This window comes from Pongo pygmaeus, chromosome 12 (genome assembly GCF_028885625.2).
Source record: "Pongo pygmaeus isolate AG05252 chromosome 12, NHGRI_mPonPyg2-v2.0_pri, whole genome shotgun sequence".
NCBI lineage: Eukaryota > Metazoa > Chordata > Mammalia > Primates > Hominidae > Pongo > Pongo pygmaeus.
This window is the reverse complement of record NC_072385.2, coordinates 109254264-109275195: the sequence shown is the minus strand read 5'-3', so window position 1 is coordinate 109275195 and position 20932 is coordinate 109254264. Positions and strand designations below refer to the sequence as shown.

The 20932-nt window shown below is 36.5% G+C and overlaps 1 protein-coding gene across 7 annotated transcripts in view; it reads left to right on the top strand.

Moving 5' to 3' along the window:
- NCOA1 (nuclear receptor coactivator 1) overlaps positions 1-20932 on the top strand; it is a 277415-nt gene that overhangs the window by 184646 nt on the left and 71837 nt on the right. For all 7 annotated transcript variants that reach the window (XM_054473265.2, XM_054473263.2, XM_063648895.1 and 4 more), the window contains 4 exons: positions 5546-5723; positions 14058-14237; positions 15833-15928; positions 20236-20376. In XM_054473265.2, coding sequence (XP_054329240.1) covers positions 5546-5723; positions 14058-14237; positions 15833-15928; positions 20236-20376 — 595 coding nt within the window. The remainder of the gene's footprint in view (positions 1-5545; positions 5724-14057; positions 14238-15832; positions 15929-20235; positions 20377-20932) is intronic.

Below are 20932 nucleotides of genomic sequence, written 5' to 3'. Positions count from 1 at the left end.
AGGAAAGAGGGATGTTTTTGTTTGGTTGTTTGGTTTTGTCTTTTGACAGAGTCTTGCTCTGTCGCCCAGGTGGGAATGCAGTGACACAATCTCGGATTACTGTAACCTCCACCTCTTGGGTTTAAGCAATTCTTGTGCCTCAGCCGCCCAAGTACCTGGGACTACAGGCATGTACCACCATGCCCGGCTAATTTTTGTATTTTTAGTAGAAATGGGGTTTCGCCATGTTGGCCAGTCTGGTCTCGAACTCCTGGCCTCACATGATCCACCCCGGTTGGCCTCCCAAAATGTTGGGATTACAGGCATGAGCTACCGTGCCTGGCTGGAAAGAGGTTTAATTGACTTACAGTTCCACATGGCTAGGGAAGCCTCAGGAAATTTACAATTACAGCAGAAGGCAAAGGAGAAGCAAGTATGTTCTTCACCAGGCGGCAGGAGAGAGAAAGAGGGAGAGAACGAGGATGTGCCACACTTTTTTTTTCCTTCAACTTTTAAGTTCCAGGGTACATGTGCAGAATGTGCAGGTTTGTTACATAGCTAAATGTGTGCCATGGTAGTTTGCTGCATAGATCAACCCATCACCTAGGTATTAAGCCCAGCATCCATTAGCTATTCTTCCTCATACTCACCCTCCTGCCACCCCTGCCCCCGACAGGCCTCAGTGTGTGTTGTTCCCTCCGCTGTGTGTCCATGTGTTCTCATTGTTCAGCTGCCACTTATAAGTGAGAACATGCAGCATTTGGTTTGATGTTCCTGCATTAATTTGCTGAGAATAACAGCTTCCAACTCCATCCATGTCCCTGCAAAGGACCACGATCTCATTCCTTTTTATGGCTACATAGTATTCCATGGTGTATATGTACCACATTTTCTTTATCCAGTCTATCATTGATGGGCATTTAGGTTGATTCCAGGCGTTTGCTATTGTGAATAGTGCTGTGATGAACATACATATGCATGTATCTTTATAACAGAATGATTTATGTCTCTTTGGATATATACTCAGTAATGGGATTGCTGGGTCATATGGTATTTCTGCCTCTAAATCTTTGAGGAATCACCACACTGCCTTCCACAATGGTTAAACTAATTTACACTCCCACAAACAGTGTAAAAGCATTCCTTTTTCTCTGCAACCTTGCCAGCATCTATTGTTTTTTGACTTTTTAATAATCACCATTCTGACTGGCATGAAATGGTATCTCATTGTGGTTTTGATTTGCATCTCTCTAATGATCAGTGATGTTGAGCTTTTCATATGTTTGTTGGCTGCATGAATGTTTTCTTTTGAGAAGTGTCTGTTCATGCCATTTGCCTGCTTTTTAATGGGGTTGTTTTTTTCTTGTAAATTTGTTTAAGTTCCTTGTAGACTGGATATTAGACCTTTGTCAGATGGATAGATTGCAAAAATTTTATCCCATTCTTTAGGTTGTTCACTCTGATGATAGTTTCTTTTGCTGTGCAGAAGCTCTTGAGTTTAATTAGATCCTATTTGTTAATTTTTGCTTTTATTGCAGTTGCTTTTGGCATTTTCATCATGAAATCTCTGCTCGTGCCTATGTACTGAATGGTATTGCCTAGATATTCTTCTAGGGTTTTTATAGTTTTGGGTGATGTCTTTTATTCCCAGAACTTTGTCCAATCACAGTCACTTTGGTAGTCTCATTTAAAGCCAGGGCCCTGTGAGAAGCCTTGGCTAATGTGAACCCTTCTGTGTGACACACAGTGGTCTTCTTCAAAGGATGACATCCTGGGCAGAGTTTGGAAAAGTTCTCAGATTGATTACTGAAATGCATAGGCATTTGTTGTCTTCTCTGTATGCAGTACAACATAAAACTAGCTGACAGGACTTGGAGCAATAGGAAGATTCCTTTCCAGGAGCACACTTTGAAGTTAATTAGATAAACAACATGAGGGAAACTTGTAGAACGAGAACAAGTAATAACAGATTATATTAACCAGATATACTTTTAGAAAATAGAGATGCTTCTATATTCATAGGAATAGTCTCAAAAATTATTCCCTGAAATGTTACTAGTCTCTTGAGGGTGGAATTCTGGCAGATCTTCCACTATCAACCTCATTTTTATATTTTAATTTTTATAAGTATATATTTATAATAAAAAGCAAGTTAAATTGTATTTACACTGATGCAAAGAACATTTTTATAGGTCTATTTTTGAAAAATAAATCTTTTAAAATTCTATTTTTATATAAACTTCAAGGTAAGTAAATATACATTGATCACCTATTATGAGACTTATAGCTAATCTGAGGGGTTTTATAAACCCAATTTAGATATGAGGGTACTTTCCTGTGCTCATCTAAACCCAAAATATTTTAACAAAGAGTTTATCTAGTGTTGAGATTTTAAAGATTATTAATCACATCCCTGTCTCCTTTGCATTATGGACTAAGTAAGTCACAGCAATCGGGTAGGATAAAAATAGCTTTATTCCTTTTTGTTCTTGCTAGAGAAAATATTAGCAATATTTTAAATGAGAACAATGGGTTGTGCTTCAATCTTGTTTTAAATCTTGGTTATATTCTTTGTGATGGAGTGATAATGGAGATGTATTACTAAATTTAATTTATTTTAATATTTGGCTTAAATAATCTTGTCCATTCATCTGTTGGCAGACACTTAGCTTGATCCTCATATCTTGGCTATTGTGAATAATGCTGCAGTGAACATGGGAGTGCAGACATCTCTTTGACATACTGATTTCATTTCCTTTGGATATATACCCAGTACTGGGATTACTGGATCATATGGTAGTTCTATTTTTAATTTTTTGAGGAACCTCCCTACTACTTCCCATAATAGATGTTCTCTTTTCTTCACACCCTCACCTACGCTTAACAGATATGAAGTGATATCTTATCATGGTTTTAATTTGCATCAACCTAAGTGTCCAAAAATGGATGAATGGATTAAGAAAATGCCATGTATACACAGAGCGGAATACTATTCAGCCTTTAAAAAGGAAATCCTGTCATCTGCGACAACATGTATGAACCTAGAAGACATTATGTTAATTAAAAGCCAGACACAGAAAGACAGATACCACATGATCTCACTTATATGTGGGATCTAAAAAAGTCAAACTCATAGGAGAGAGTAGAATGGTGGTTACCAGGGGCTGCGTGAAGGATTGGGGGGATTGGAGGGATGTTGGTCAAAAGATAAAAACCTTTCAATTAGATGAGAAGAATAAGTTCAAGAGATCTATTGTACATTATGGTGACTGTAGTTAATAACAATTATTTTATACCTGAAAATTGCAAAGAGAGAGCTTTTAAGTGTTTTCACCACAAAAAAATGATAAGTATATGAGGTAGTGCTTATGTTCATTAGCTTGATTTGGCCATTCTACAATGTATACGTATTTGAAAACATGTATACCATAAATATATATTAGTTTTTCTCAATTAAAAACTAATCATCTTAGCTGAAAAATGCACCTCTCAAAAATAAGGTAGAGGCAAATGGAAAAGTATATCATATCATTGGATGTGTTTACTAAATTATGATACTCATTTTTAAATCCTACCCACAAACTATGCAGAGGTTTTTATTGACATTCCAGTTCCCTTGATTTAAAAAAAAAAATGATTCTTCCAAACATCAGAAGATGTTGCATTTTCACAGTAAAAAAAAAACAAAAAACAGGGCTGGGCATGGAGGCCCATGCTTGTAATCCCAGCACTTTGGGAGGCCAAGGCAGGTGGATCACCTGAGGTAAGGAGTTTAAGACCAACCTGGCCAACATGGGGAAACCCCATCTCTACTAAAAATACGGAAATCAGTGGGGCATGGTGGCACATGCCTGTAATCCCAGCTACATGGGAGGCTGAAGCAGGAGTATCACTTGAATCCAGGAAGCAGAGGTGGCGGTGGGCCAAGATCCTGCCACTGCACTCTCTCAAAAGAAAAAAGAAAAAGAAAAAAAGGGCCAAAGCCCACTGAGAATCTAATTGGAAGATTTTTCAACAGAAAATGCTCTAAGATTTTAAACTGATGAGATAAGATAAATTATACAAGCTATTCAGGTCATTTTCAGTATCACGTCATTTTCAGTGTCACGACATTTTCAGTATCACGTCATTTTCAGGAACAAAATTGTAACAGTGGTAACATTTCCAAACATCCATTTTCACATGCTGTCTCTGTAGCATTAGTGTCTTTTTAAAAAGCAGTTTACTTTTTATTCATTGTTAAAATTTCATCTTAATCCTGAAGGAAAAAAATGTGTTTACTTTTTGGAGAGTATCTGCTAGACAGGAAACTTGGTACCCTGGCCTTTTTTTTTTTTTTTTTTTTTTGAGATGGAGTCTTGCTCTGTCGCCCAGGCTGGAGTGCAGTGGCGCGATCTCGGCTCACTGCAAGCTCCGCCTCCCGGGTTCACGCCATTCTCCTGCCTTAGCCTCCCGAGTAGCCGGGACTGCAGATGTCTGCCACCACACTTGGCTAATTTTTTGTATTTTTAGTAGAGACGGGGTTTCACCATGTTGGCCAGGATGGTCTTGATCTCTTGACCTCGTGATCCACCCGCCTCAGCCTCCCAAAGTGCTGGGATTACAGGTGTGAGCCACTGCGCCCAGCCCCCTGGTCTTTTTTAAAAGGAAAAATGAGTAACCCGTCAACATTGTTAGATAGGTCCTTTAATTTCGCCGTAGATACCAGCAGACCCTGTATGATCCAAAGGATTTTTATGGTCATTTTACATTTTGTTACAAAATTCTGTAAATGTTCTATTTTTTCAGAATCTTGATTTTATTGCTTATATACATTCTGCAGCAAGTAAGCTGGAACGTGTTGCAATAAATGAAAAGATGACAAATAAGTAAGGTGCCACAGTCAACCTCTGTATTCTGGCCCTTCCTCAGGATACCAGGGTTTGTGTAATATGTGACTGTCTGCACCGAGTCAGGCACCAGAGTGTTAATATGCTTAAGCTTCATTTCTTTATTATGTTTTAGATTACAATATACATAGAGTTTCTAACTTTTCCCGTGCTCCCTTGTGGATATTATATGCCCCGTAGGATGCATATGTCTCCTTTTGGAGACCCCTGGCTCCATCTCAGTGCATAGGAAGCCCCTGTGATTTTGGCTCCTGTCCACCTCTGCTGACTCGCCTTGTACCATATACTCCAGCAGCTCCAAACTGCCTGTTCGTTTTCTTTTTGTGCTGTGCTCTCTCCACTTCCTGGAATGTTCTTCTTTCAATCCTCTTCCTCCCCCACTATGCCTTTTATATGTTAGGTAGGGGTCTGTACCTTTCTTTGACCCCCACCCTGATCCCAAATTAGACATCCTTCTGTGTGCTTATAGACTATTTTGTGTATGTCTGTGATCTGCATTTTATCACTGATATTTTATTATGTTTATGTCTCTCTCTCCTGCAGTATCACAGTTTCCTTGAGGACAGAGACCAGGTCTTGACATATATTTCTGATCTCTTTTTTAATAGAAAAATGTATAGTTTAATTTTTCTTTTATCTTTCAACCTCCAAACCATTTTTTTCTTTTGGTTTTGCAGGCTTTGGATGGATTTTTCTTTGTTGTGAACTGTGAAGGGAGAATTGTATTTGTGTCAGAGAATGTAACCAGCTACTTAGGTTACAATCAGGAGGAATTAATGAATACCAGCGTCTACAGCATACTGCACGTGGGGGATCATGCAGAATTTGTGAAGAATCTGCTACCAAAATCACTAGGTAAATAGAAATGTGTTTTTAAAAAGAATACTAGCTCTCTGTATCTTCTCTTTATATAATATGTATAATCTATAATATGTGATTATTATATCTATAATACATAGTATTATATATGTTATATGTATTTAAAATATTTTTTCAATGTGGTTTCAGTCTCAGATATAAATATGAAGGGGAGTTTCATCAAATAGCTGATGGAGAGCATTCCTTTCAGCTTCTTCCTTTATACTGTGTGAATTGTTTTCAATTTTGATTATGTTCAAGAAAGAGACAAATGTGTATCCTTTCCATTACTCTGCTCACAGAAAAAAAGAATAGAAATGAGAAAGAGAGGGAGTGAGGAGGGAAGAAGGAAAGAATATATGTCATATATCTACTAAAATTGATGTTTTTAGACTTAAGTGCTTTAACTGAGGAGTTCCAAGTGTGGTTGGATGGGCTATTCACTGCTGAGGAGCCTAGCTGAGAGGATGGATGGAGTCTAATTTCTAGTGTCTGTTCTATTCACTGAACCCTGTGCCGTGGGGCAGGGCTGGGACCTTAGGAGTTAAGGGACTTTTTCTAATTCTTGTAAAGGCATGGATGGACTAACAGCAAGCCTTTGTTTACTTCTTGAATTTTCAGGCTCCTCTAAAGTTTTTCAGTGCTCAAGTTCCAGTTACTCCTGGTGATTGCATTGCTGCCTTTACATCTGAGTGGGTGTGTTTTTCAATAGTCAGTGTACATTTTGTAGATAAATAAGAAAGTTTTCATATTACATTTCAGAAGCCATTCCATTTTAGATTTTTTGCTACTTTTTTCCCCCATAGTTTATTTGTTCAGTGAGCTCTGAAATAAAAGCAATTTAAAATGCAGATAAATTTACGACACATCAGTTTTTCAGACAGATACTGTGTGATAAAGTATCTGAGTTGGAGAGTTAAGACTCTACCATACCGTTTAGTATGGGAACTGAGGCATGTGGTCAGGGAAGTCAAACAATGTAAGATTCCCCTGATGTCACTGTAGGTAATACTTAAAATTTCTTTCCTTGGCCATGGACTCTAGATTCTTTTGTTCTACTGTTCACAAATTTTGAGGACTACTGGTGTATGGATTTAACTGAGCTATTGCATTTTATTTCGTATCAAAAAAACTAATTTAATTTTAGTCTCATGTTGGGTAACAAGATATTTGTTGGGTTTAGCAGCCTTCCTGGTTGGAAAGAGGCCTACAGTCACAGAAAACAAGGATGAACTGTTTTCTGACTCCTGAAGAAGGGGCTTATTGTTTGTGGAAGGGCCACATTACCTGTTCTGCCTGGTTCTCAGGATGCTGTAGATCTATGACTATTCGGGTTCCCCCAAATCACTGCCAGTAGGTAAATTTGGAGGGAGTGTCATCTACTAGCTTATGTGCTTGCTGGTGGTGCTGCTCCCGGCTGCTTACAATACAGTGATCCTCAGCTGGCCTGACAATTCATTGTTGCCTCTCTGAGTAGCCTTTCACAATAGGGAGGAATGTGAAGTTTTTGCTGCAGAGATATCTTTCTCTCATTCCCCCAATAATGGAAGAACAGAAACATTGAAAAAATAATACTACTTTATTGTACAATAGTGTAGAGAAGCAAAGATAGGGCAAGCTCAGTAATAGAATATATCACCTAATCTTACAGTGCTGGTTGATCATCCATTAGAAACCAATGAGATGGTCCCACCAGAAGAATAAAGGCCAACTACACTAACTTAGAAAAGCCAATAGCTTCTTTCAAGGTATTTCCAAAAAACATTTAGGAGAAAATTATAGTACCTATATTTAAACCTTTATTATTAGAATAATCAAAATATTAGAAAATTAAGGAAAGAGACCAAGTAGAATCATTTTATGTGTAATTCATTATCAACCACTGGGGAAAAAAAATCAAATCAAGATTCAGAACCTATCAAGAAAGAAATTTGGAGAAAAATTTAGGATCATTATTTATATATGTGTTCACCTTATATACATATATCACATATACATGATTCAAAGCACTGCCTTCTTATTTTTGATTTGTTATTTCCAAGGAGAAATTTTGAAGAAAAAAAGTTAAAGTCAAACTTTTAAAATTGCTTTTGAATTTACGGATTTAGAAGATTTCAGTGTCTAAAATCTGTACTTTTTAAGCATAACATTTTATTTATAAGAAACAAAATCTGAATGCTGGGAAGCTGGTATGGTGAGAAATTTTGTCCAAAAGAACAAGTATACATGGATATACTTATACTTGCACAGATGGTTATAAAAAGATTATATTGTGAAAGGCTAAGATTACAAAGAATGAGATGGTAGTGAACTTAGACTTATTTGTGAAATTCTAATAAATTGGAACTTGAAGTATGAAAAAAATTTTAAATAAGCAAGTCTTTTTATAAATTCATACCATTTATATCTCAAATGATGGAGACACGATAGTGCTTAAGAGCATAGCCTTTCTGGTATAAAACAGAAATGGGGTGTGCATTCTGACTCTGCTACTTAGTTAGCAGTGTGACCTTGGACAAGACACTTGACCCCTCTAGGCCTCATCGTTGGTAGGAAGGTTAAAGGGTAAGTGTTGCTTAGCATATTTCCTGGCTGGTATTAAATTCTTTTTGTTCTAGCTGTTATTATTATTCCTGTGACTGGCTTTATCTAAATGTTTTGGAGCTTTTAATTTCTGAATGATAGATCTACAATTATTATTAAGAACTACTAGCTGGTTTTGATTATGCTTTTAGCTTAGAAATCGATGTGAAGGAAGGACAATCTTGTTCTTTCATAGTGTGCTCTTAGAAGCACATAGAAATTATTCTGTAGAAATTGAGGCTTTTTTTTAATAGATCACATTCAGTAGGATAGTTCTGTTTTTCTTATTTATTTATTTATTTATTTATTTATTTATTTTTTGAGACAGAGTTTCACTCTTGTCACCCAGGCTGGAGTGCAATGGCATGATCTCAGCTCACTGCAACCTCCGCCTCCTGGGTTCAAGCAATTTTCCTGCCTCAGCCTCCCGAGTAACTGGGATTACATGCGCCCACCACCACTCCTAGTTAATCTTTGTATTTTTAGTAGAGACGGGGTTTCACCATGTTGACCAGGCTGGTCTCGATCTCCTGATCTCAGGTGATCTGCCTGCGTCAGCCTCTCAAAGTGCTGGGATTACAGGAGTCAGCCACCACGCCTGACCCTGTACTTCTTTTTTAAATTGTAGCTAAACTGCTACTTCTTCCTATACAGGGGGCTTTTGTTAGTAATTTTTTAATACTTTGGGTTTGTTTTACTAGGTTTTTTAAACATTATCAGTGGCATTTATCCTTTTAAAGAGGAATCATATGGTGAGTTAAGAAAGGACTTGCATGAAGATTAGGCATGCTCCTTTCTAGCTAGTGTAAACTACCCCCTCCCACACAAAAAATACTGAATTTTGTCAGAAGCTTTGTACCTCTAGTATAGATCTATAGCTCTTATTTCCATTCCACAGAGTATTCAGGACCTTATGTGTGTGATGCTGTTGTCTTTTTGCATAAATATGTAGCTCAGTGCCTACTGTTTAAAAGAAGATTTAGGTTCAAAAAAGTTTTGTCATAGTAAACTATTAATAGTTCAGTTAACTTAAAAAAATCGAATTAACCTTGTGAAATCAGGGTATCTAGAAAGATCACCTAAAATATTTAGCAGCTTATATTTGAGGGGCCTATAAGTTTGGAATTGAACTTGCTGTTAATTATTGTTGTTGTTTTAAGAAGATAATGATAGTTGACATATAAATTATTACCAGAATGACTTTAGTTTCTTTAGTTGTGGTGATTATTTTTCAACTTTTTTTTTTCACGTCTCAAAAAGTGTTTTGTACAACTTAGATATACTGACCACCGTAACAGGTCATGAAATTAAACTTCAAGGAAGCGCCTTTCTCCTCTTCATCATTGTATGCTCTTCTCTTGGCTCCTTATGCCTACCTTAATTCCTAACCATTCCTCCACCTCTTTGCCTTTTCTCTACCTTCTTTCCTTTTACCTGAACTGAGTGTGATTAGATATTTAGCTCTTCTTCTAGTAACATTCCGCAAGTAGCTTTCTTTGTAGACACCTTCAGAAAGCTGAAACTGTCCCTGATAACCGAATAGATCAGGGTAAACATTATCTAAGCCAAGCTATAAATAAAAATGTAAAGCCTTTTTTTTTTAACTTTTATTTTAGATTCAGTGGTACATGTGCAAGGTTTGTTATATAGGTAAACTCATGTCATGGGGGTTTGTCGTACAGATTATTTCGTCACCCAGTGTATTAGTCCATTTTCACACTGCGATAAAGAACTTCCCTGAGACTGGGGTAATTTATAAAGGAAAGAGGTTTAATTGACTCACAGTTCCACATGGCTGGGGAGGCCTCAGAAAACTTACAATCATGGGAGAAGAGGAAGCAATCGCCTTCTTCACAAGGAGTCAGGAGAGAGAGAGAGCAAAGGAGGAACTTCCAGACGCTTATAAAACCATCAGATCTCTTGAGAACTCACCATCACGAGAACAGCATGGGGGGAACTGCCCCCATGATCCATTCACCTCTCTCCCTCAACACATGTGGATTACAGGTCCCTCCCTCGACATGTGGGGATTACAATTTGAGATGAGATTTGGGTGGCAACACAGAGCCAAACCATATCAACCAAGGTACTAAGCCTAGCACCCAATAGTTATTTTTTCTGATCCTCTTACTCCTCCCAGCCTCCACCCTCAATTAGGCCCCAGTGTCTGTTCTTCCCCTCTTTGTGTCTATGAGTTCTCATCATTTAGCTCACACTTATAAGTGAGAACACGCAGTGTTTGGTTTTCTGTTCCTGCATTAGTTTGCTAAGGATAATGGCCTCCAGTTCCATCCCTGTTCCTGCAGAAGACATGGTCTCATTCTTTTTTATGGCTGTATAGTATTCCATGGTGTATATGTACCACATTTTCTTTATCCAGTCTGCCATTGATGGTCATTGAGGTTGACTCCATGTCTTTGCTATTGTGAATCCTGTGGCAATGAACATACACTTGCATCTGTCTTTATGGTGGAATGATTTATATTCCTTTGGGTATATATCCAGTAATGAGATATTTGGGTTAAATGGTAGTTCTGTTTAGCTCTTTGAGGAATTACCACACTGCTTTCCACAATGGTTGAACTAATTTACACTCCCACCAACAGTGTATAAGCATTCCCATTTCTCCACAGCCTTGCCAGCATCTGTTATTTTTTTATGTTTTAATGATAGCCATTCTGACTGGTGTGAGGTGGTATCTCATTGTGGTTTTGATGTGCATTTCTCTAATAATCAGTGATATTGAGCTTTTTTTCACATGCTTGTTGGCCATATGTGTGTCTTCTTTTGAAAAGTGTCTGTCGATGTCCTTTGCCCACTTTTTAATGGGGTTGTTTTTTCCTTGTAAATTTGTTTAAGTTCCTTATGAATACTGGCTATTAGACCTTTGTCAGATGCATGGTTTGCAAATATTTTCTCCGATTCTGTAGGTTACCTGTTTACTTTCTTGACAGTTTCTTTTGCTGTGCAGATGATCTTATATTTAATTAGGTCCCATTTGTCAATTTTTGGTTTTGTTTTGATCACTTTTGGCATCTTCATCATGAAATGTTTGCCCATTCCTATGTCCAGAATGGTATTGCCTAAGTTGTCTTCAAAGTTTTTTATAGTTTGGGTTTTACATTTAAGTCTTTAATCCATCTTGAGTTGATTTTTGTATATGGTGTAAGAAAGAGGTCCGGTTTTAATCTTCTGCATATGGCTATCCAGTTATCCCAGCACCATTTATTGACTAGGGAGTCCTTTCCCCATTGCTTGTTTCTGTCAGCTTTGTCAAAGATCAGACGGCTATAGGTGTGCGATCCTATTTCTAGGCTCGGTATTCTGTTCCAGTGGTCTATGTGTCTATTTTTGTACCATGCTGTTTTGGTTACTGTACCCCTGTAATATAGTTTGAAGTTAGATAATGTGATGCCCCCAGCTTCGTTCTTTTTGCTTAGGATTGCCTTGGCTATTTGGGCTCTTTTTTGGTTCCATATGAATTTTGAAATAGTTTTTTCTAGTTCTGTGAAAAATGTCATTGGTAGTTTGATAGGAATAGCATTGGATCTGTAAATTGATTTGGGCAGTATGGCCATTTTAATATTTATTCCTCCTATTCATGAGCATGGGATGTTTTTCCATGTGTTTGTGTCATCTCTGATTTCTTTGAGTAGTGTTAACAAATCCTTTTTTTTTTTTTTTTTTTGTTTTTGAGACAGAGTCTCGCTCTGTCACCCAGGCTGGAGTGCAGTGGTGCGATCTCGGCTCACTGCAAGCTCCGCCTCCCAGGTTCATGCCATTCTCCTGCCTCAGGCTCCCAAGTAGCTGGGACTACAGGTGCCCGCCACCACGGCTAGCTAATTTTTTGTATTTTTAGTAGAGACAGGTTTCACTGTGTTAGCCAGGATGGTCTCAATCTCCGACCTCGTGATCCTCCTGCCTCGGCCTCCCAAAGTGCTGAGATTACAGGTGTGAGCCACCACGCTCGGCACGAATCCGTTTTTTATCATAGGGTCTATTTACTTTAGTTGGAGAGTTTTCCTAATAATTAGACAACTTAATCCATTTATTCAGTACATGAGAAGAGAGCTCTAAAAATGAATGGATATGCTAATTTTTACATTCATTTTTCTTTTTTTCCTCCATTTCCTTCCACTCTTTAGCCTATATATGCTCCAAAAGTGGAGGGGAAGACCTTGGACAGAAATCCTATATAACTAAACCAGACACGCATATAAAAATGTTATTCATAGCTCTTCATTTTCCACATTGTTCCCCCAACAGAATAGAAACTTCATTTCCTTTTGAAAATAGTAATATATGTTTGTTGTAACTGGGGACTTGAGATGATTCTTTCTATTAAAATCACTACTGATATTTGAATCAAGTATCAAAGTATCTTATATATTTTATTATGAAATTTTAAAGTATAAATGACTTTAGAGATAAGGTAGTAGATTCTTTTATTTTAAAAAATGAGACAGTGAGCATCAAAGATTAATTAACCTAAACCTTAGAACTTGCTAATAGCAGAACCCAAGACTTCTTACTCCAGTATAGGTTTGTTTCCATGATTTCCTCTAACACTTAATAAAGGATGAGATGGAAAAAAGGAAGGAGGGTCATTGGAGAGTGTAAGGTAGGAAAGTGTTTGGGAACAGTAAAAAAGCAGCCTTGGCCAGGCATGGTGGCTCACACCTGTAATCCCAGCATTTTGGAAGGCCGAGATGGGTGGATCATGAGGTCAGGAGTACGAGACCAGCCTGGCCAACATGGTGAAACCCTGTCTCTACTAAAAATAAAAAATTAGCCTGGCGTAGTGACGCACGCCTATAATCCCAGCTACTCAGGGGACTGAGGCAGGAGAATCACTTTAATCCAGGAGGCGCAGGTTGTGGTGAGCTGAGATCACACCATTGCACTCCAGCCTGGGTGACAAAGTGAGACTCCGTCTCAAAAAAAAGGCAGCCTTAAAAACCCTCTGATCATCTCATGACCACGTGATTTAAACATGACACTGTGACTGGGAAATTATGACCTACCACACAGTGGTTTTTACTTGAAATAGATACCTTTTCTACAACTGAATTCATTTTTCCTATACTGGATCAGGTAACATTTCTTTTTTAGCAATCTTTTTTTATATAATAATATTGATTATCCACTATATCCAAGGTATTGTAGCATATGAACTGTGCTAGTTAAGTAAAATAAAGCAAAAGGAAAAAATGGTTATGAGAAATTGAGATTGCTCTATATTCTTAATATTTTTTTGAGTCACAGACTCTGAGAAAATTGAAATCTTCTCCCCCAGAAAGGTGCACATCCACACGAAAGCCAACCTTAAGAATCCGTGATTGCCAAGTTAAAACCCCACTTATCAATGTACCTGTGGTTTTGAATCATTTTTTCATTGTCAAAGTATAACTGGAAACCAACTGAAAAACTCATTAATTAGCTGCTGTAAAATTCTGAGCAAAATGGCTAGTAAGTTTTAATTTTTAATTTTTGCCTTTGATTATAGTATTTGAGGGGAAGATCGTATGTATTTTCTTGGAAATGTTACAGTTTTCTAATTGGTAGACATTTAGATTTGCTAGGGAGATAAGTATTCTATTGCCTCAGGATGTTAGATCTGAAGAGGTCAGTCTGTCTTTTAATCTGAGTATCTAATTAAGCAGATGGCTTAAAGTACATCTTTTGTATCTTCAGAGTTTGTGCTTTTTCACCATATTCACAAGCACATAATCAATTTTTCTTCCTCAGTAAATGGAGTTCCTTGGCCTCAAGAGGCAACACGACGAAATAGCCATACCTTTAACTGCAGGATGCTAATTCACCCTCCAGATGAGCCAGGGACCGAGAACCAAGAAGCTGGCCAGCGTTATGAAGTAATGCAGTGTTTCACTGTGTCACAGCCAAAATCAATTCAAGAGGATGGAGAAGGTAAAGCCAAACGGTCTTTTTAAAGTGTTTATTTCTTCTGTGACTTTAAGGAAATGAGAGGAAATTAATTATAAACTGCCTTTTTCAGATATATTTTTGGTTACTATAATATGTATCATAGTGGCTATTCCATTTGCCATATATTCTTAATACTTAAAAAACAATAATTACTAACATCTAGAATCATTCCTTTAATATGCCCCCCAGATTCTCAGTTTTAAGCTGGCATTCTCACTAAAATGTCAAATAATTCAAACCAACTTGCTGTCTAGAAATAAGAGATGTAACTAACTGCTGCCAGTTGGAAATGTACCAGATGCAGCAGACTGTTGAACAGCTCTGATTTTTAGAAAGTTTCAAGTTTAGAGTGTAGGGAACATTGGAGAATAGAGTTGGCATTTTTCAGGCTATACAAGGTAATTTATAAGGAGAAAACTTAAGAACAGATGGAAACATGCTGAAGCTCTAATATGAACATGGTGTCAACATGGAATTAGTTAAATATGTGACAGTGGATGAGTTTTCCATGTAAACTTAGACTGGGCTAAGTTTAGAAAATCACAAATTGGGAACTGGAGTAAGGACAAGGGAAGGTAGTAGACAAGAAGTCAGTCAGATGCAAAAAAGTCATGTATGTAGCAAGTCTCACCAGGAAACAGAGGTAACAATCAACTGGAGACGTTTTACAAAATACGCATGCCAAGTCTTATTTGATTAAAGTTCATTTTTGGCTGTGTGATATTGTGTTTAACATCCTCAAAACAAAATTTGGGAATGGGACTTTGAAAAAATTGTGTATCCTAAAAGCATGAAGTCATCTGTCAAGAGCAAAATAGTGCTTCAGAGTTAAAGGTTGTTTTTCTCATATAACTATCTACACTGTGGTTATAAGAATAATCTTTGTAGCCATTAAGTACTGGTGAATATAAGAAATTGACTACAAAACTGTATTTTAAAAAACACTGTGCCACTTATATCTAACCAAAACTACTACTTGTAGTTGTTATCATCCAGTACATGAGATGCATCTCTCTCCTCTGGTATATATAAGAGCATTCAATAGGAAGGAATGGTTTATGCCAACTAACTCTCTACCTGGAGCTGTCAGTTTTTGGTTGCCAGAAATTTTATTTCTAATATACTATTATATAAGAATGATTTCAATATTATGCAATATTATGTCAGGTCCTGTAACTTTTTTTTTTTTTTTTTTTTGAGACGGAGTCTCGCTCTGTCGCCCAGGCTGGAGTGCAGTGGTGTGATCTCGGCTCACTGAAAGCTCTGCGTCCTGGGTTCACGCCATTCTCCTGCCTCAGCCTCCCGAGTAGCGGGGACTACAGGCACCCACCACCATGGCTGGCTAATTTTTTGTATTTTTTAGTAGAGACGGGGTTTCACCATGTTAGCCAGGGTGGTCTCGATCTCCTGACCTTGTGATCCACCCACCTCGGCCTCCCAAAGTGCTGGGATTACAGGCGTGAGCCACCACGTCTGGCCAACATGTACTGTTTTTATGAAAACCATTAATGGCAAGTGATAGATGTAAACCATTTTCTACTCTCTATCCTTCAATTTCCCCTTCTTGTTTTGGGCAGATTTCCAGTCATGTCTGATTTGTATTGCACGGCGATTACCTCGGCCTCCAGCTATTACGGGTGTAGAATCCTTTATGACCAAGCAAGATACTACAGGTACTAATTGTAAAGTTCAGAATGTTCCATAGGTATTAATAATGTGACTCTGCCCTTAAAACTAATTATATCCAGAATGTCTTTCTGTTCTATGAGATTTAGGCTTTGCTCCCTAGTCTTATACAGAAAACATTTTAAATGGTGCTCTTGAGATTATACAATTTAGATACTATAATCATTATCATGGTCAGGGTGCTGGAGAGAACACTTTTTATAACTTTATATACCTGTATTTGTTTGATTATAAATTATTTTTCAAATCATGGAATAAAATGTTTAAAGAAATTTAGAAGATATAGATATGTAAATATGTAGATATACATGCACTTATTCAAATAGATATGAATATGGTAGTTTTACTATTATGCTTAAATGTATCTGGCTATTTTTTTTTAATTCTTTTTCTTTAAATTTATTTAGCACATACTGATTGAGTCCCTAGAAGTGCGTGTCACTAGGTGATTCCTCAAGATGTATATGGTTGAACAAAAATGATTCAGTGACAAATTGTGTTATCTTTGATGATGGAAAAGTTATGAGATGGTATAAGGGATGATATATGAAATTAGTTGGTCAGCAAAGGCCTGTCTGAGGAGCTGATACTGAGCCCCAAACGATGAAGTGGTGCCCACTATTTAAAGTATGGGTCTTGGAAGGGGGGCAGCAAGAAAGGGTCTTGATTCAGAACAAGTACTCCTAATTGAGGAACCAGAGCTGCGGAAGTCTAAAGATAAGCAAGACAGAGAGGTAAGTTAGAAGTACTAGAAGGAGGGCAGGAGAGCCTCAAACTGAGTAACAGACTGCCTATAAATAAGGCATTCTTCTTAAAGGCCTACTTCTGATTTTATTTTCAGCAAGAACAAATTGTTACTGTTCTTTATAGTTGGCGAAGTATTTTTCTTATATTATTTGATTTTATCTTTACACTAACATATTGTATGTTCATGCTTTTACAACAACCAGAGTTACATATATATCACTTACCTCTCATTTTAAAATAGAGATAAATATTAGAGGTATATTTTCTAGCAGACTAAGATTTTAAAAATAATTTCTTCTGAATTTTATGCTTTGTGAAAGTTTAGTTTTAGTGTACATTTTGACTTTTACCACCTTTTTATAAGATCCTATTTCATTATGTATTAATTTTTTAGTGCCAATAATCTAATATTCTAATGTTGTATACTTTGTGCTTGTGTTTTTAGAAATAAACTTCCAACTGCTCTTACTAAAGAACTAGTATGGCTAAATTAGCACAGATAATAGAAAATGGTAAAGAGAATGTCTCTGAGCATGGAGAGATGGCATCTTAGGATAGTAATTATCAATTATCATACCTTTCTTCATTCTGTTTTTGAGTCTACCATGTATTATGTTCCTTTCCAGTCTCTACCATGAACAACACTGGAAAAATTTAATAAACTTACTATGGATATGTAGGTTTGTGCAAAAACAAAAATTTCTTATTTTTTAATTATTGAAAATTGAAAGTATTGTGCATGAAGGAAAAATAGAGTCCATTGAAAAGGAAAATTGGTCTTTTCTGTCAGTAACCAGTTAACATAAAAAGAAACCAAATAAGGGCTTTGTGAGATAGCAGAATGAAAACATGTTGAAAAAGATTATTGTCAGGTCACAGAAAAAATGTCAGAGATGAGGGAGGCCTAAAAGTTATGAGGCTAATTTAGGAACAATATGTTTCAGCTTTTCCTCATATTGCATTTCTATAAATTGAATTCTAAATTGGATTGCTTTAAGGACTGTATTTTCCCATAGGAACAGTGTTATCCCTGGTAGTTTTGTTTCTAAGAACCCAGGTGTTAAAATTTTAGATATACCTGGTAATATGTATAAATATATAAAAATAACCATAATCATGTAAAATAAAAAAATTAGCCTCTGGGCCATAAAATAACTATATATATATAGAGAGGGAACCTCAAATATCACAGAATCCAACCTAGATTTACAAACGAGGGGATGGTGATTTGATCAAAACCATCCAGCCCTTTGCCGAGAATGGACACCTTTAGGCCCTAATGTGGAGCTCTTTCTTGTATTGCATTACTTTTCACTAAAATACTATTAAAAGGGCATCACTATACTGTACACACTTATTGTACAAAGATACCAAGGAAATATAAAATATGCTTAAAATGTAAAACTAACATTATATAAATCATAGAATTGACTTAGCTAAAAAGAATAAGTATAATAAATGTTAAACATTTAATTTCTTAAGTTTTTGTAGTACTTTTTAACTCTTCATGGGATGATCCATATCTCTTAAAAAAAGAAAAAAGTATTTTACTAGGAAATGTTGAACAGTGGGGTTTTTTACTGTTGTTTGGTTGGTTGGTTAAACTTTCCTGTAGTAGGCAGAGGTATTCTAAATCAAGCTGTTCATGATTCTTCACTAAGATAGTCATTACATTACCCATCTGGTACCATTGCTGATAACTTAATCACTTTCTCTCCTGCCAGTCCCCAAACTCTAAACTCTCATGCTCTCTTGTGGGGCCAACCCTGACATGAACACACACACATGCACATGCCTCCCTTAGTCACTGCCTGTGAGGAGCATTATTGTATAGGAAGATTATGTAGCAGTGGAATCCCTGCTATAACCAACTTTTTATCTCTGACATAAGAAACAAGGGTTGAACAATTAAAATTCTTAAAAATCTAAAATCTTTTATAGTTTCAGTTACAGTGTTCACCAGGCTTTCCCCAAACTGTTCTTAAATGACAAAATTCCCTTATTTGAGTTTCAGTTTATTTTCTTTCTACTATTTACATTTATGCCAAGACTTAGGTGATAACCTGATCAAGTAGGACTGGGTACATCAGATTCAAGACCTTAAGTTAAAAAGGTCTGATGAATATTTTATTTCTAAGCAAACAAAATGAAATATATAAAGAGGGGATTAGTTCAATGAGGAGGCACAAACTGGTTGATAGATTTGAGTTGATTGTATGAAGAAGGGGAAGATGTGGAAAATATTTAATCAGGCATTCATAGAAGAGGAAACATTAGTGGTGAGCTCTAATAATTGGGAAATAAAAATTTAGACCACAATGAGATAGCATTTTTCACCTACTAATTTGAAAACATAAAGAAGCCTGACAACACAAGTGATGAAAGGATGTTAGATTAGCACTAACTCTTACACATTGCTGGTGGTAGCATAGAGTGGTACAAGTTTCAGGAAGACAGTTTAAAATTAATATTATAAAGTTGAACATTCACATAACCTACAATCTAACAATTCTGTTCCTACATATATACACTAGAGAAGTTCTCACATGCGTGTACCATGCAACACGTGAAAGATGTTCATAGCAGTGTTGATTGTAATGTCAAAAAAACTGATAACAGTCTAGATGCCCATTCACAGGAGAATTTAAAGATGGGGGTGGTGACAAGGGAGGAGTGCACATGTGATGGAGCAATATTGATAACGTCAAGTTCTGAAGTTGAGTGGTGGGTTTGCAGGTTTTTAATCTCATTAATTCTTAATTTATATATGTATTCTACATATATCTTGTATTATTTTGTGTGACTAAGATTCTGTAAAACATAATAAAACAGGTCTTAATATTCACAAACTGGATTAATTGGCCCTCTGTTAACTGAGGAATAACTTAACTGAATTCTCTCGTAGCCATTTGGAAATTTGTTTAAATATGATAACAATGGCGAATCACCACTAAATTTTATAAAGCATATGTTCCGTGTGCATACTGCCTAGCAAATCTTAATGTTCTCACTTACCGTTTTTCTGATTTAACTTTTGTTGCCTTCAGTCTTTGTTTAGTCTTAAATACAGTATTGCCTACAGCCCAACAAAGGTTAGAAAGGAAAAGGCTTGCTTCTTTTCTCATATTCTCTTCACTTAATAGTTAGAAATTAATTTAAACCAAAAAATGTACTTCATCTTTGCCTCTCCTTTCCAATCAGTCATCAGTATACAGAGAGCAGAATCCAAAGACCAAGCCAGAAGAGTTTGAACTGCATTAGTCTCAGTAGTGTCAGGTCATTATGGTATGACTTTAATCCTAGACCAGAATTGAATTTTAGAATATGACATACTAGGACGTAACACATTCCAAGACCAAAACAATTTCTTATGTCAATGACATACTTCATAACTATATGTAATAAAAATTAATAGTGCTTTTTAATGCTTTTGTTTATTGAGTATTTGGAAAGAATGAATATTTCTTAGATGCAGTTGTTAGTTTTGAAATACAGATGATTTATATAAAGAGGCTGTTATAAATATAAACTTTCATTCTTTGTACAGGTAAAATCATCTCTATTGATACTAGTTCCCTGAGAGCTGCTGGCAGAACTGGTTGGGAAGATTTAGTGAGGAAGTGCATTTATGCTTTTTTCCAACCTCAGGGCAGAGAACCATCTTATGCCAGACAGCTGTTCCAAGAAGGTAAAATTTTCTCTCTCAATTATTTTCATTAACCTTTGTCTTTACTGATATTTGAATAGTTTGTATAGAACTTATGGCTTGATAAGTATTTTCTCCAAATTATAGTTTTTGCAATAATCAGTTTTAGGAAAGGAAGAAATGGGTAAGCAAAGTAATTCATGAGTGGATCCTGAAATTTGGGATACACGTCCTGAAGAATAGGATGTTGTGTGGTGGTCACTCATTCATTCATTCATTCATTCAGCAGGCATGTATCAAGTTCCCAACATACATAGAACACTATATAAGGTGCCAGGGATACAGTGATGACTAAGAAAGGAGGTTTTGCCCTTAAAGAGCTTATAATATACAGTAGGAAAATATATGACAACCCTAAAGATCAGTTTGATGTGGGGTATGATAGAACCATAACCAAAGAAGAAAAATATTAATTCTGACTTGAAGAATCAAGGATGACTTCAGAAAAGAAGTAATATTTTGTTTGGCTCTTGAAGATCATTCTCAGCAGAACAAGCATGTCAAAGGCCTTGTGGATAATACAGAGATCAGTATCATG